Here is a 16,064-nt window from a genome sequence, read left to right as displayed (position 1 = left end):
CATCATATGAGGTTAATTCTTTTATCCCTAATTTAAATATTTGTTCTCAGAACTGAAATTGATTTGTATATTGCTAATTTTATTTTGTTAATCAACTCAAAAAAAGAGAAAGAACAGGATAATTTGCCACTTTGGGAACATTGCCATCAGAAGTATCTAAAAGATGGTCCAAGGGCCGGGGTGGGGAACTATCGCCCTTTTATGACTTGCGGACTTCAACACTAGATGACCTCCCAGGTCCCTTCCAACTCTGTTACTGTTACTTCTAGTTGAAGTTCACATGTCATAAAGGGTCCATAGTTCCCTACCTCTGTCCCAGGTCATTCACTTTGTAAGGTTCAGGTGACACAGGAAAACCAATAGGATTTCACTTCTTTTTTAAAAAAGCTGTTGGTGATTCTGGCCTGATTTCTCCACTTGAGAAACTTGTCACTTTGGCACATCTAGCTGGTTTCTCCTTTCATAAGTCCCTTTCTACCTAAACAGTAACAGAGTGGAAGGGACCTGGGAGGTCAACTACTTGAACCCCCTGCTCACGTAGGAGACCTATACTAGGGATTTGAACCACCAAACTGCCAACCTTTCTGATCAACAAGCTCAGTCTGGCAATGAGACAGATGTGTAAGATGGTCAGTCATTCCGTGGGATTCTCACAAACAGGCTGCCTCGGCCTCTACCTCAACACATCCTACCAAGGTACTTACTTGAGTTTCAGTTCTCGTGTCTGCTCATTCTGTGCCTCCTCCAGGTCTTGCCGTACTCGGATGTATTCATCGTGTTGGTCCTGGATCTCTGCCTTCACAGCTTGAAGCTTGGCATAAAGCTGCCGGACCCCAAAAAAATGCTGTTTATTTAGCAGAATAACTTCCATACCACATCTCACTTTTCCAGCTGGCATGAACTTCAGCTCATGGACCATATTTCCTAGCCTGAAAAATATGCTCTGCTTTGAAGTCTGCCAGGCAGCCAAGTCTTAATATTACTAAAATGTAAGTGCAGCCAAATTTTAGTCTCCTTTCTTTTTTTGCTTTGAGAGATAGAGGTTTTAAGGGGTGAAATGATTTGGGTGTTCTAAATAACGTAAATAGGTGAGATATTTTGAGCGATGCTTCAAGATTTAATAAGATTTCAAACAGCAAGCCTCAATCATTCCAGAAAAAAATATGGAAGATGTAAATAATTTGTTAGAAATAATTATATGCAAACACCACCCAGAGTCACTTGTTAGAATGGGCAGCTATAGAAATGAATGAAAGAAAGAAAGAAAGAAAGAAAGAAAGAAAGAAAGAAAGAAAGAAAGAAAGAAAGAAAGAAAGAAAGAAAGATTGTGTGCTTGTAGAAATCATGTATGTATGTATGTATGTATGTATGTATGTATGTATGTATGTATGTATATCCTAAATGGCTTAAAAATTGTCTACCTCTTAAATTCAAGAGTCAAAATACAAATAATATTGTTTAGCTCCAATAATATGATAACCTTATCTGCACACACATTGTCTAGGTTCACACAGCTTCACAGCCAAGCTAAAAGCTTTGTACCTGCCTTGAGCTGACAGAAAACAATATTGGCATAACATCTTCCGGCCTCCCCCTGGGGATCCCTATTCTGCAATAGGCACAATGCTGACAAATGCTCCTCTCCTTATTTAAGTGGTCCAGGACATATTAAAAGCAGGAGTTGGTGGGGTCCTCTGGCTTTGTTTTCCTCTCTCCCACCAAACAGCACTAATTGGTGACAAAACCAATTGCTATTCTGGAATAGCACTCAGCTTGTGTCCAAAAGAAGCCCAATAATCAATTGACACCAGCTGACAGTCAGACTTTCTTCCAGCATAGTCATTTCGCTTTTGATTATACACTGACTCAGTGCCTGCTATCAACATTTGTAGAGGCCTACCGTTCAATTGACTTAGCGCATCACATGTTGTTTGTCTCAAAATGTCTGACTAAATGAGAATAAGCTCTGACTGGAAAAAAGCCCAAGCTCTAGCTTGCTTCTATGTGGTGAGAGTAACCAAAGTACCTTCAAATAGACTCCTATTATCTTCTTATTGGTTTAATAACAAAGAGAGGGGTTCTTTTTAGCGAGGGGTTCCTCTTAAAAGAACATGCTTTATTTATATAAATACATTTTATTAATTATTCATGTTAAAGGATCAGATATATTTAGCCAGAGCATCTTGTTTAGCACAGTTTCACATTCGCAGTATGAGAGGTTAGAGAGCTGCTGCAAGCACACAAAATTATAGATGAGACTAGGGGTGTCAAACTCAAGGACTCCGAGCTGCATCCGCCCCCCCCCCCAGGATGCTTAACTCTGTCCCCCGGGGCCACCCTGAAAAAAGCAAATGACCAGCCCATGGTGGCTCTGCCAGCACAATGGAGCTCAGGAGGCCACATGTGGCCCTTCCAAGCTCCGTTTTTACTGACAGAGAACTTGGGCCACCACAGGAGACCCTGACACGAGTGACATCAAGCTGGCCATGCCCATTCTGGCAACGCCCCCCCCTCCCCGAGATCAAACACAACAGTGATGCAGCCCTCAATGAACTCGAGTTTGACACCCCTGGATTAGACTAAAATCGGTTTGGATATTTTATAGTTTAACATATCGCAGAAACCCAGTCATTTATTTTGCATGTTGTGTGAATCACGCTACCACATTAAAACATGTTATGAAAACAGAACAACTGTGTATTATTATTTTGGATTTGGGGTTAAGCATATTGTAGGAACCCAGTAACAAGAGGCAAGGTAATTACCACAGACCATTCTCCCTGGGACGGCTGGATACTAAAATTCAACAATATCTTGAAAGTCACACCTATATAGTAGAGATTACTTTAAGCAAATGGTCTGACCTAGGATAAAAAATGTTCTTTTTTCTTAAGATCATATATAGGAAGCCTCCCTCTTGCTTGACTAATCTATTAATTAAATCTAAGCGGTTGTTCTGTTGGAGACAGCTAAAATTGGACAAAGTCAAGTGGAGAACCTGGGGGATAAAGGAGATTTCTCAGTGAAATTAGTACCACCGCTTAGATCTACGCAATGGCCAAAATGTAGTTGTTTCTTCTTTGAAAGAGCCCAATGGGTACAAAAAATGTAGTTCCATTTTCAATAACTTAATGATTATTAGTAAGAAATACTATTCCTCATCTTAAAAAAGGAGTAATAAGCCCATTGTGTAGGAAAACACAGCAATGGTTGCATACAGAGTGTAAATGAAATATTAAGTTTTGCACTTACCTATTATCTATGTATCTATTTAGGGAAGTAGTCATTGAAATTTTGTCCTACTAGGATTACAGCAAGAAAAAAACCTGCTATGACTACACATGCAGAAACTGTCCCAGTTCTAACAGCTTCCATTATATACTGTAGGATAATCTGTGTTTTGGCATGAGAGAAGTGACATCTAAAACTCATCTAATTTGCTAGCAGGAATGTGTTTTATTTTCTCCCATCCGTGTGAACAGTTGCTATTTGTTCTTGTGGAAAAATGCAGAGCATTCATCTCCGTGACAATGCTACTATGTGATGCCTACTCAATCACCACATCCTATGACACCAATAACAGTCTTCCCAAGGGGAGGGTGCAGTGGTCTCTGAATATAGAGTACACTGACCCATAATAGCCCCTCTAAGAGTCGGTCTGCATAGTCTTTTCTATATACTGTACATCTTAGGTGTCATAAAGACAACATTTAGCTGGTAAATGATAAAAAGGAAAGAATTCTCTTCAGCCTTAATTGCAACATGAAGCTGAACCCTTGTTCTTCTCAAGACTAACTTCTGCCAGTGAACATGATCCTGCTATAATCTATTGCAGGAGACAGATTTTTCCTGATTTGGTTCAGGAGAAAGAATAATCTTAAAACTTGTATTAGCCTGTCTCTAAAGAGAGCTATCAATCTATTCTAATGGACATTCTATAGCATTTCCCTGACACTATTGAATCTTCCTATGTCCTAGATTTCTGCAGAATATTACTTATTCTTACCTTTTTGAGCTTCTTGGTTTTGATTTCTACTTCCTGCTGTAAAGAAGTGAATGTCTCCCGGAGCTCCATGGTTTCCTCATCCCGCAAAAGCACTTCCTGTTGCATTTCCCGCTCATGCCGCTTCTGTGTTATAGAATCAGGCCAAAATCCCTGTATCAGAATACAGTCTTGCTACCTCCCACCAGAGTGTTATAAGGTACAGCAATCCCTGGCTCCATAAACAAGCATTCCAGTCCAGCCTCCATGATCTGCTTGGAAGGTTGCTTGTATTTTGAAAGAGGCCAAGGGTCATATCCATTTCATATGGGTTTGAGAAAGAGTGGGACACCTGGAAGAAAAGTTGAGGGGTCTGCAGCTCATCCAAATCCCAGCTGGTGCTTACCTGCTCTGCAATTTCCTGTCTTTTCAGCTCAAGCATCTTTTGCTGCTCATTTGTGTGGTCCATGATGTTCCTTCCACCAATCAGCAATTTGCTTTCCATTGCCTGAAGACAAGAAGGGAAAATTATCTTTAGATTATGGCAAAGGATTCCATGCTTTAACCAGTACAGTGCTTACATGTACAGTTGATCAGCCCTAACATTTCTGAACAATTGTTCTATTTGAGAATGTTTATTCCCTCCCTCAGGTGATTTAATTCATTTGAAAGGATTAAATATGTAATCAATGCTATAACCAATATTTAATAGACACACTGTAAAGGTCAAACTGTTACCGCAAATATTGCCAGTTTAATTCTTGGATCACAAAATCTTAGATTATATTCTAGCCTCCTTCAACCTCCTGGTTAGCACAGTAATAAGTGCATTGGTATGTCCTGCTTCAATCCTTCCTGCCAAATCTTGGGGTAGTAATTGGAGAAATGAAGCTGTATGCAGAACCTGGAACAAATCAATTACTGTACTTAAATAATTCAGAAACCCATATTTTTCTGGTAGCACACAAATAGCCAATTAACAAAGGCTGGGTTCTCATGATTTGCTTAACCAAATCATTTAATAATCTAACAGCTGCATTTGCACAACTGACTTTATTTTTTTTTTAAATGTAGTTTAGCAGAACGTACATAAGCAGCATTGTTAGTTTGCGGTTCAGTGTATTTATAAAATCAGAACATTGAATGAATTCATAAAGAGGTTGGGCATTTTTTCCCAAATGAGGCTTTAACTGTGTGGTTCAATGTTTATGCAGACCCAGAAGTTGGATTAATTCAATAACCAGATGAAGCAGCTAACTTGGCAGTTGGTAGCAGACGTTTCAAGCACCTGAGCCAAAAAAGTGTAGAAGAAAAGGCTCCTGGTTCAACTTGGCTATACAAAATTGGCAAATGGCAGGTCCAAATCCACAACAGAAATACAATTAAAAAGAGAAAGAGAAAGCAATTAAAAAGACAACTGATAGGTTGCTTTTGACACCATCCATCTCTGGGCCTCAGGTGAAGTTTTCTACAGCTGTATGATCCCTCTCTTCAAAGGGAGTTTTGAAGGAGAAAAATAGCATGAAGGGAGAGGATTAGCCCTCCATTTTGTTGCAATATCGTCCCAATCCTGCCTGATTTTGAGGCAGTTATCAAAATGCGAAATGAGGGAAGTTAAATGCTACATGTTTCCTCTTTCCCAATGTGACTACCACTGCATAGGAATCTAAATGTCTGGGATAAGAGGACTGGAAATTTCCCCATTTTTAAATTATGTGGATACATTCAATTTCTCTCAAAACTGCCGACATTGCATAAATAACCCTGAAATAGTCTCATAAAGTCAATCACCATAGTTAAACTGTATTTAGAATAAAGGCTTCTCAAACCCCAGTTAAAATACAAGTTCAAGATTACTTATCTTCCTCTCTATAAGAAATGGAAGTAGTCATATGTAAAAATCTGTTGTGATGGGAAATTCAAAAATGACTTGAACTTTGTCTTAAAGGAAATAACAAAAACAAAACAATAGCAATACTTAATCCTTGACATAATGACTCCTGACTAGAAGGCTTATAAAAAGACATTTAGAAAAGATAAACCTGTCTTATGTTTCCTATATAAATAAGTAGCATGAATAACATCCCAAGCGATTTAAGGTGATTCTGAATTTGCATCTCTCTGAAATACTGGAGTTTCCTGTCAATCAGGAGGGGATTTTTCTGAGGTAATTTTCAACTGGCATTCATGAAAGAATTTGTGGATTTCCTGTCTCCAAGAGTGAGAAAGGAAGAATTTCACAGCCTACTTTTTAAATATCAATTTCAATTAATCCTGTTCTGCTCACCTAATTTTAGTGCTTTGAAAAAGAGCTAAGATGAAGCATTCTTCCACTTATCCTGTGGGAATGCTCAAACTGCCTATGATAGCCCAATACTTAAGGTGTCTTAAGCAAGCTCTCCATTCCTTTTTTGTTCCCAGGCTGTGGTGCTGACACATCCCAGATGGTGCTGGGTTATAGCCAGGACTATTTCCTTCCACACAGCTGCTGGCCAATACATGGCAGCTGCACTCACTACTTGGAAGCCCTCCTTCCTGTGTGCCTCGCACTGAGCAGTTCCTTCCCACAAAAATACTGGAATCTTTTACTTGAAAGGAAGGCAAGCAACAATTTGGCTGCCGATTTGAGTTTCGCAGGCTGAAAAGTTCACATCTCCCGGTTTAGAAGATCAATCAGGCACGGCACGGCTGTTGCTGGTTGCTAGGTCGTAAGTCGAGGACTTAGCACCCGGGTTCTTCTATTATGAAAACTGGCCCTATTCTGCACCAAGGAATTGCAGTTACCAAAGCTTTTGCTATTCTGCAAATCATGTAGGTATACATTGATATAGATTACAGGCAGTCCCCACTTAACAATGGTAATTGGGAGCAGAATTTCCACATGCTAAGTCGTGTGACTGCAACACTTAGCAATGGAAATTTCAGTACTTCTCGTCATCATTACAATACAATACAATAGCAGAGTTGGAAGGGACCTTGGAAGTCTTCTAGTCCAACTCCCTGCCTAGGCAGGAAACCCTATACAGTTTCAGACAAATGGCTATCCAACATCTTAAAGACTTCCAGTGTTGGGGCCCATTCACAACTTCTGGAGGCAAGCTGTTCCACTGATTAATTGTTCTAACCTCTGTTGATGCAGCCTTAAATGAATCTCCGTGGGTGGTTAAGTGAGGATATCATGGGTCATCATTTGCGACCCCCTACCAGCTTCCCCATTGACTTTGCTTGTAGAAAGCCAGCAAAGAAGAGTGCAAATGTCGATCATGGGAGACTGTGACATTATAATTGCACGCTGGCTGATGAACACCCAAATTGTGTTTACATGACTGTGGGGACACTGTGATGGCTGCAACTTTAAGGGCTGGTTGTGAGTGTCCTGCTGTTGTAACTTTGAATGGTCACTGAACAAATGGTCGTTTAACTCAGGACATACCCATAAACTTTATACTCTAGTTTGGCCAACACTGGATTTTAGGCTGAAGTGATGAGGAGAGATTGTCAATTTTAGTTAATTTTGTAGGCAGTGCTATAGCATTAGGGCAGATGAGAGATACCATCTGATGGAAACTATAAAAGCAACAGGACTTGCTTGTTTTTATATTTTCCTCATTTACAAGGAGAGAAACATTACTGATTCACAAATTAAGCTTCAGGCTCCTAGTCAGGCATATTCATAGAGAGGGATTTCCCAGACAGAAATAAAACAATGTGAGACACATGACTCTTGTGTTTGTATTGTATGCAGAATAGGATTCATCAGAGTCTCTGATTCAGTTCTTGCTAAACCCAACTGCGAAGGTAGACAAATACTTTCTTCACTTATGACCACAATTGAGCCCAACGTTTATGTTGCTGAGCAAGACAGTTAAGTGAATTTTGCCTCATTTTAAAATACTTGCCACAGTTGTTAAGTGAATCACTGCGGTTGTTAAGTTAATAACACAGTTGTTAAGTGAATGTGGTTTCTGAACACAGTTGGCTTCTCAGAAGGCCGCAAAAGGTTATCACAAGGTCCCAGGACACTGCAACCATCATAAACACGGTATTTTTCAGAGTATAAGATGCTCCTTTTTCCCTCAAAAAAGAGGGTGAAAATCTGGGTGCATCTTATACACTGAATACAGCATTTTTGGCCTCCCGAAATCCCGCCCCCTTCGCAAAAATGGCCATGCATAGCCTTTAGGAGGCTTCCAGAGTGCTCCTGGGGGCTGGGGAGGGCAGACATGCGCGAAAAACAGAAACCCCGCCCCTTTTGCAAAAATGGCCATGCATAGCCTTTAGGAGGCTTCCAGAGTGCTCCTGGGGGCTGGGGGAGGGCAGACATGAGCGAAAAACAGTTTTTTGCTCATTTTTGCCCCTCCCCAGCCCCCAGGGGCACTCTACAAGCCTCTTAAAGGCTATGCATGCCCATTTTTTTGACAAAAACCAGGCCTGTTTTTGCAAAAAAACGGGCCATTTTTTGGGAGGTCTACAGAGAACAAAAAACATTTCTTTAAATTTGCCTCTTCAAAATCTGGGTGCATCTTATACCTGGAAAAATACGGTACGTGCCAATTGGTAAGCATCTGAATTTTGATCACATGACCATGGAGACGCTGCAATGGTTGTGTGAAAAACGGTCATGCCACTTTTTTCAGTGCCTTGTCACTTTGGTCACCAAACAAATTATTGTAAGTCGGGGACTGTAGTAGTCACTTGGAACACTGTACAGCAGTGTTCAACCTAGAAGCACAACTGGGACCAGAATTTTGATTGTTAAGTGATGTGGTTGTTAAGCGAGTTGTCATGTGCCCAGACCTGATTTTATGACCATTTCATGGAGGTTGTTAAGTAAATCATGTGGCTGTTAAGTGAATCACATGGTCATTAAGTGAATCCAGCTTCCCCAATTGACTTTGCTTGTCAGAAGTAGGCTGGGAAAGTCACAAACTCTGATTGTAAGATTGCAAGATGCTGCAGCTGTCATAAATGCAAGACAGCTGCCAAGAACCCAAATTATAATCCCATGACCAGGGTGTGCATGCATACATGTGCAATAGTTGTAACTTCAAGGATGGAGTATAACTCACTTTTTCCTAGGTCTGGACAACTTTGAACCGTGATAAGAAAAGTTGCATGATTTCAGAGCAGTTAAAACTCCTCAAGCAGTCTACAAAGGGTGCCATGGAATACAGGCCCAAGATCTATCTGGTTCATGGGCAAATCCCACTAGGAAATTCTTCAGACGTGCCCTTTAATTTCTCTGGGGCTTGTATACAAGAAGCAAATTAGATTGCCTGCCTCCTCTCAAACTATCAATTAGATTTTCCTTTTAAAATACCAAACATTTTAATTATCCTAAGCCAGGGGTCGGCAAACCTAAACACTCAAAGAATCATTTGGACCTGTTTCCCACAGAAAAGAAAACACTGGGAGCCACAAAGGTCCTAACCGGAAGCCCCCTGTTCAATTCAGAGCTGAGCGGAAGTTCAGTTCCCCCACCATAGTCTCCTCCTAGCGCAGTGTACTTTTTCCTCTACCTGTCATAACCGAAAGCCCTATCAATTGTGGAGACAACTGGAAAACCCTCCCCTTGCCATAGAGTTTTCTCCTGGTGCACTGTGCTTCTCTCCTCCCCCCGCACTGGAAGCTCCTCTCAAAATTGTGGCGTCGACCAGTGACGGAGCTGCAGCAGAGGGAGGAAAGAGTCACATGCGGCTCCAGAGCCGCAGTTTGCTGACCCCTGTCGTAAGCAATTTGGTTTTCTGAAATCCCAGGATTTCATAAGAGGACAACCTGTAGCCCGGTCTAACAAAATATCCAGAACCTAGTCTCAAATCTCGCTATGTGCTACAGGGAGCTGAATTCAAGCCAAGAGATTTGAAGGAGAGGCAGGAAGCAGGGCCAGGAAGGAGGGCCTGTCTTTCCTCAGAAGCTGTCATCAGTGCTTAATGGGAAAGCTGAGTAAAAAGGAGAGGTATTGTTGCACTCTCCACTCTAATTCCTGTATGCTTAGATTTGGAGAATCATAGAGCTGGAAGGTATCTTAAGACAGTGGTTCTCAACCTTTCCAATGCCGCGACCCTTTAATACAGTTCTTCATGTTGTGGTGACCCCCAACCATAAAATTGGTGTCTCGGTTCCTAAGACCATCAAAAATATGTGTTTTCCAATGGTCTTAGGCGACCCCTGTGAAAGGGTCATTTGACCCCCAAAGGGGTCCCGACCCACAGATTGAGAACCACTGCCTTAAGAGGTCACAAAGTCCAATCCATTGCTCAGTGCAAGTTCCACTATAGCACTTGCAGATAATTATGCAACCTTTTTGAAGATCTCTAAGGGAGGAGAGCTCTCCATGTAGCAAATCTTGCAACGACTGAGGGACTTACTCTAAGCCAGGGATGTCAAATTCAAGACCCGTGGGCTAGATCTGGCTGTGGGCTGCTTAGATCTGGCCCACAGGACTGCCTTGGAAACAGCGAAGGACAAGCCTGCGGTGCCTCTGCCAGCACAATGGAGCCTGGGAGGGCTGCGCGTGACCCTCCCAGGCTTTGTTTTCGGCTGTGATGGCCTCCTGCAGCCCTCTGCCAGCAAAAATGGAGCTCAGGAGTCTCATCCAGATTGCCCTCCTGCACACACCATGAGCAACTTAACCAAAAAGAATGAGAACAGCAGCAGCAACAGCTTCAAGGAGGAGGAAGCGCAGCTGGGCATCCCCTTGGGGAGTCCCAGTACCCTGGGAGTTCGAGGGTCAGGTTAGGCATTTGCCTGCCACTGCCTAGGGTCAGGACAGCCTGCGGCACTGTAGGAAGTTATCACCCAGCCCTCTCCCAGAAAAATGAAATATCCTAGGAAATATTGATAAGGCAGAATATTATATTTTCCTGGATGTGAAAAAGGGAGAAACACATTTTAAACACAGAGTAAATTCCTGCAGCTTCCTGCCCATCCCCACTTTGTCAATGGGCCATTAAGAAGGCCAAGCTAGTCCACTTTACATAATAAAGAGTTCTCCCCTTCAGCTCCAGGGGGGATGGCAATGAAGGCAGGATAATATTGCCTTTTACTCAACTGACCACATGGCATCTAAACTCTATCAAACCTGGATTCAAAACTCAGCAGCCTAGAGGGTTGCCCTTGCATGGGCCCATGTGAGTCTGGCAACCAATCAGAATACATTTCTTACACAGGAACAGGAAACAGATAGGTGGGGCAGAACAGATTATAAAAATCCCTGCAAGCCCTTCTTCAGCCCTTCTCTTCCCTTCTCTTCTTCTCCACCAACATTGAAGCATGTGATCACCTTTTCTGTTCAGGGCTCAAGCCATGTGGTCCTGTCCACCATTAAACCATCTTTCCAAGCAGCTTCCATGTCTCCAGTGTCTTTTTCCCCACTTGGAGCCGAACCCAGAAGGACATTTCTTCCAACAGCACCATCCAGGGATCCTCCACGTGGCCTCAGAGGGATGGTGAGGCTTTCTGGAGGACAAAGGTTTGGCCCTCTCACTGATTTCAGTTTCCTCCTCTGGAGACAATGGATCCCGCCAGGCCTGCCCGGGCCACCATATGCTCCCCTGACACGAGTGACATTGAACTGGCCATGCCTACCCTAGCCATACCCACCTGGCCCCCTGAGGTCAAACACAATCCTGATGTCATTTGTACGCATTAATACTGGTCTTGTGCTCTGAAATTGTGGAAAATAAGTTCACTCTCTCTTTTGTGTGCAACAACCCTTCTACTATGATATCTTTTGTGGGTTAAACATTTCCAGATCATAGGTGGTATTCAGCCGGTTCTCTCCAGTTTGGTCCAATCTGGTAGCAGCTGCTTCAGGAGGCTCCACCCACCCACCCCCAACATTATGCGTGAGCACTGCGCGTGCACAGATACGACGCCTGGCTATGAGCGTGTGCTCATATTTGCGAACCGGTAGGGAAGGTAAGTGAATCCCACTGCTGGTCCAGATCGTTTAACCGTCCCTCTTAAGACTTTGTTTCCACGCTCCTTCATACCCCTCATCTGAACATGCTCTAATTTTTGAACTACGGTGTTTAAAACTGTACTCCAAATGGGTATCAGCAGGAGATAATGTAATAGAGCAATCAATTCCTTTGATGAAGTCTCCGCTCTCTGTGCTCCCACTAATGCATCCTAAGGTAGCATTTGCCTTTTTGGCAGCCACATCAGACAGTTGGCTGATATTTAACTTATGAGTGACAAGGACTACCAGATCCTTTCGATGTGTAACTAGTGTCAAGCCAAATATCCTCCAGCCTATATTTGTGCTTTACATTTTTCTATCCTGATGCAGAATGTTATGTTTCTCCATCTTAAATTCCATCCTATTCATTTCAGTCTACTACCTATCTAGAACCTTGCCTGTATTTGTCGTCTCTTTGGTTTTAATGCCATTCAGCGTTCTTTTGGAATGATGTGGAAATACATAATAATAATATTAAAATCTTCTTTCATGTTCCTCACTGAATTTACACACACATTTCTAGGAAGCTAATTGAAACAAACTTCCCTGTGGAAAAACAACCAAGGAAGCCAGTCTCCATCTACAGGGCATATCATTTATTTATTAGGATAATAAGCTTATACATCAATTTATAAGCGAAACTCATCTTTCCAAGAGGTACTTTGTAACATTATCATTCAAGAGTCACTGAGGACCTATTATTTACTGCTTATATGACATTCAGAGGTGCCAAATATGTCTATTGACCCCTTTCTTGCCACTCAGGTGGGCAGACTTCTAGGGTGCCATGAGAGAAATCTGTGTTTCATGCAGTACTTGAACATGTTTGGCACTAACCAGACTCTTTGCACCTGATTTTTTAACATTAAAAATGGAACGCCAGCAGTTTTATTAGAAAATAAAAGTTGTATGCTCCTATCCAGTGCATATGTGTCCTTTTTGAGTACACAAGCAATGGCGACAAAGTGACTTCTCCAACTTGAAGCCATTCATCCTATATGGATGTCCTTGGAATAAACTGGTAGTCCCAAACTATCATAACTAGGGGGGGGGGGGGGGGGGGCTGAGATCAGGAATTGATGTTTTTATGTGTAACAGCCCAGAGGTGGTATTCAGCCAGTTCTGACCAACCGGTAGCAGAAATTTTGAGTCGTTTGGAGAATCAGCAAATACCACCTCTGGCTGGCTCCACCCTCATCTATTTGCTGCCTCCTGAGTCCCAGCTGATTGGCTGGGTCTTCTGTTGCCCTGCACAGGAGAATGGAGCTGGAAAACAAGTAAGTGGGGTGGGGACGGAATGGGGATTGTACAGTATCCTTGCCCTGGAGTGGGGTGGAAATGGAGATTTTACAGTATCGTTGCCCTGGAGTGAGGTGGAAATGGGGATTTTGCAGTATCCTTCCCCTGCCACGCCCACCAAGCCATGCCCAAGCTATACCATGCCCCACAGAACCAGAAATTAAAAAAAAAATTTAAAAAAATAATAATCCCACCACTGTAACAGCCCCTCTTCTATGGAAAGAGCTGCAACAATTACAAGTGGAAGCTTGTTGTCAAATGCCCACATTATAATGATGTGACTGTGGAGGCATCATGATGGCGAGAACTTTGAGAACCAGTTGTAGGTACCTCTCACTTAGTGCCATTGCAATTTCAAATGGTTGCTGAATGAATGAGTGGTTGTTAACCAAGGACTACCTAGGCATATATTTCTATTATGATTTTTTTAGTGTTCTCTTACATGCATTTTTCTCATTCACTGTCTCTTTCACTTCATCATTCCATTCAGCATCCTTTTTCATACTTTCCTTCAGCATTAACTCACACATGCTATAACATCAAATTTTTCATTCCTCTCTAAGTAGCTTCTACATCACATTTCTTATGTCCATTTTCTATTCTGTCGCAAGATTACTCTACCTTCTAATTTTTTCATGCAGTACTTGTGTTTTCTGTACTTGCAATTGTTCTATTGTACTATAATTTTTAATTTATTTCCATCAAAGTCCATTATATTTTGAGCCATGATGGCACAGTGGTTAGAGTGCAGTACTGCAGGGTACTTCTGCTGTCTGCCAGCTGACTGCAATTTGGCAGTTCAAATGTCACCAGGCTCAAGGTTGACTCAGCCTTCCATCCTTCTGTGGTGGGTAAAATGAGGACCCAAATTGTTGGGGGCAAAATGCTGACTGTGTAAATGACTTAGAGAGGGTTGTAAAGAACTGTGAAGCAGTATATAAGTCTAAGTGCTATTGATATTGCTGTTTTAGCTAGAATGCATCTCAAAATGGACAAGAGATTGAAGAGCAGGTGCCCGACTTATAAATGGACTATCTGTCTCTAGCTTCCATGTTTCCCTGGTTGTGTTGTGGTGTCTATCACAAGCCCTGAATGTGGCCAGTTCTAGGCAGGGGCTGACTAGACAGCGACCTAAGAACATCTTAACCTGGGGGGCACTGAAACTGAATGGCTTCCAAAAAACTCAATAAAAAGGGAAAAGCAATAATGATGCACTCTGTAAGTCAACATGCCTACTTGAGGGTTAAATATAATTAAGAAACAAATGGGTGCACTCTTTCAAATGCCTATAATGATTATCATCTGTCAGAGTCCATTTCTCTTGTACAGCAGAATAACAAAATATGTTTGGTTTATATCTGTGACTAAGGGATTAAAAAATAAGAGGGGAAGGTTGCAAATATCTGTTAAGTGGCTACACCCAATCCAGTAGTCCCCTCTTGTCTCTTTTATATAATACAGAGATCAGTAATGAACAATATTAACAATAAAAAAGCCTTCCAACTAAGGCTTCTTAAAGCTGAACAACTCAAAGATTCCAGAATTGCGGTGATGTGTGAACAAAAGTGATTGTGTTCATTGGAGATGTGAATCCCCACCTAAATACACAAATTATTAATGTCATCATGTGTTAATTCAGCAACAGTCATTCAAATGTCAGCAAGCCAGAGAGCTTCATCTTTGCAGCAGAAAGATAGATTTTATTGTTAGATGGCAATTTAACATTCAACTCACTGGATAGTTACAATTTCTATCCTATTGGATAGTTTCAATGTCTACCTGTTATGATATCAACAACTGGCCATTTAGTCTGCCTCTTCATGCATCATGTCCAAAACTAATATGATGGGGAAGTGAGGATTGTAGGGTTGTCAAGCAAGGGTGTATGACCATGAACAACTCACTAATCCTGTTTGTTCAAGTCATGAACTCCCAATTCAAAGAGAAGACCATTTGTTGAAAGTTCAGCTCATCAAAGTAAGTGACAACTCACTTCCTTATGGTATGAGTTCAGTGGTCCTAAAAGCTGCTAACTCCCTGGAATATAGAGCCTTTGTATACATCTAGACCTTTTGTATAGCTCTAGCCCAGGAGGGCATTGCCCCACATATCTATCTATCAGTGACGTGCAGTCAGGTGAGGCAAGTGAGGCACAGCCTCACCACTCTCATCATGAAAAAAAAAGTAAAAGGAAAAAGATGAGCTAGTTGCTGCCTCACCGTGGATGACTCTGCTTAACCTCACTGGTGCTCTCCCTCCCCAGGTGTAGTGACTTCCTCCCCAGGCCCCCATTCATTTCTCTCTCTCACACACACAGCTGGATAAAACTATATAAAAATCTAGCCCAGCTTCACTGATTACAAGTTTGAAAAGGCAACGTGGCTCCACCTGCAATCAAACTACACTTGGGGAGGGAGAGCACAAGCGAGCACTGAGGAGACCACAGGAGGAGGCAGGAAGCCAGGCAAAGAGCCATGCTGTAGTACACACACTTCCCCCCAGCCTCTTTCTTTTGGAAGGCTCGGCTCCCCTCCGGCTTCTCTGCCTCTCCTCTCACCCCAGCCTGCCAGCAGGAGGTGGTGGGTGGGCTTTATTGTGTTCCAGGCATTTCCCACCCAGACAGCAGGCTGCATTTGCAATGGTGGAGGTGTTTGGGAAAGGCAGCAGGGGAATGGGGGGGGGGATGGCAGAGGAGCTGCTTTCAAGCCACTGGAAAAGATATCCAATCCAACTTTTGTGTGTGTGTGTGTTTGTTTGAGAGTGAGTGAGAGAGGGAAGGGGTAGGAGAGATAGTCCAATCCAACTTGTGTGTGTGTGTGT

General features: G+C 42.3%; 1 protein-coding gene across 1 annotated transcript in view; it reads right to left on the bottom strand.

Moving 5' to 3' along the window:
- The window catches only part of KIF3C (kinesin family member 3C), a 49,068-nt gene that overhangs the window by 12,824 nt on the left and 20,180 nt on the right, over positions 1-16,064 (bottom strand). The window contains exons 2-4 of the mRNA XM_081944773.1: positions 4,389-4,490; positions 4,007-4,129; positions 705-823 (exon numbers count right to left, since the gene is read on the bottom strand). Coding sequence (XP_081800899.1) covers positions 705-823; positions 4,007-4,129; positions 4,389-4,490 — 344 coding nt within the window. The remainder of the gene's footprint in view (positions 1-704; positions 824-4,006; positions 4,130-4,388; positions 4,491-16,064) is intronic.

Source organism: Natrix helvetica (genome assembly GCF_964273705.1).
Source record: "Natrix helvetica genome assembly, chromosome: 2".
NCBI lineage: Eukaryota > Metazoa > Chordata > Lepidosauria > Squamata > Natricidae > Natrix > Natrix helvetica.
Note: the sequence above shows the minus strand (reverse complement) of the source record. Positions and strands in the feature narration are given on the sequence as shown.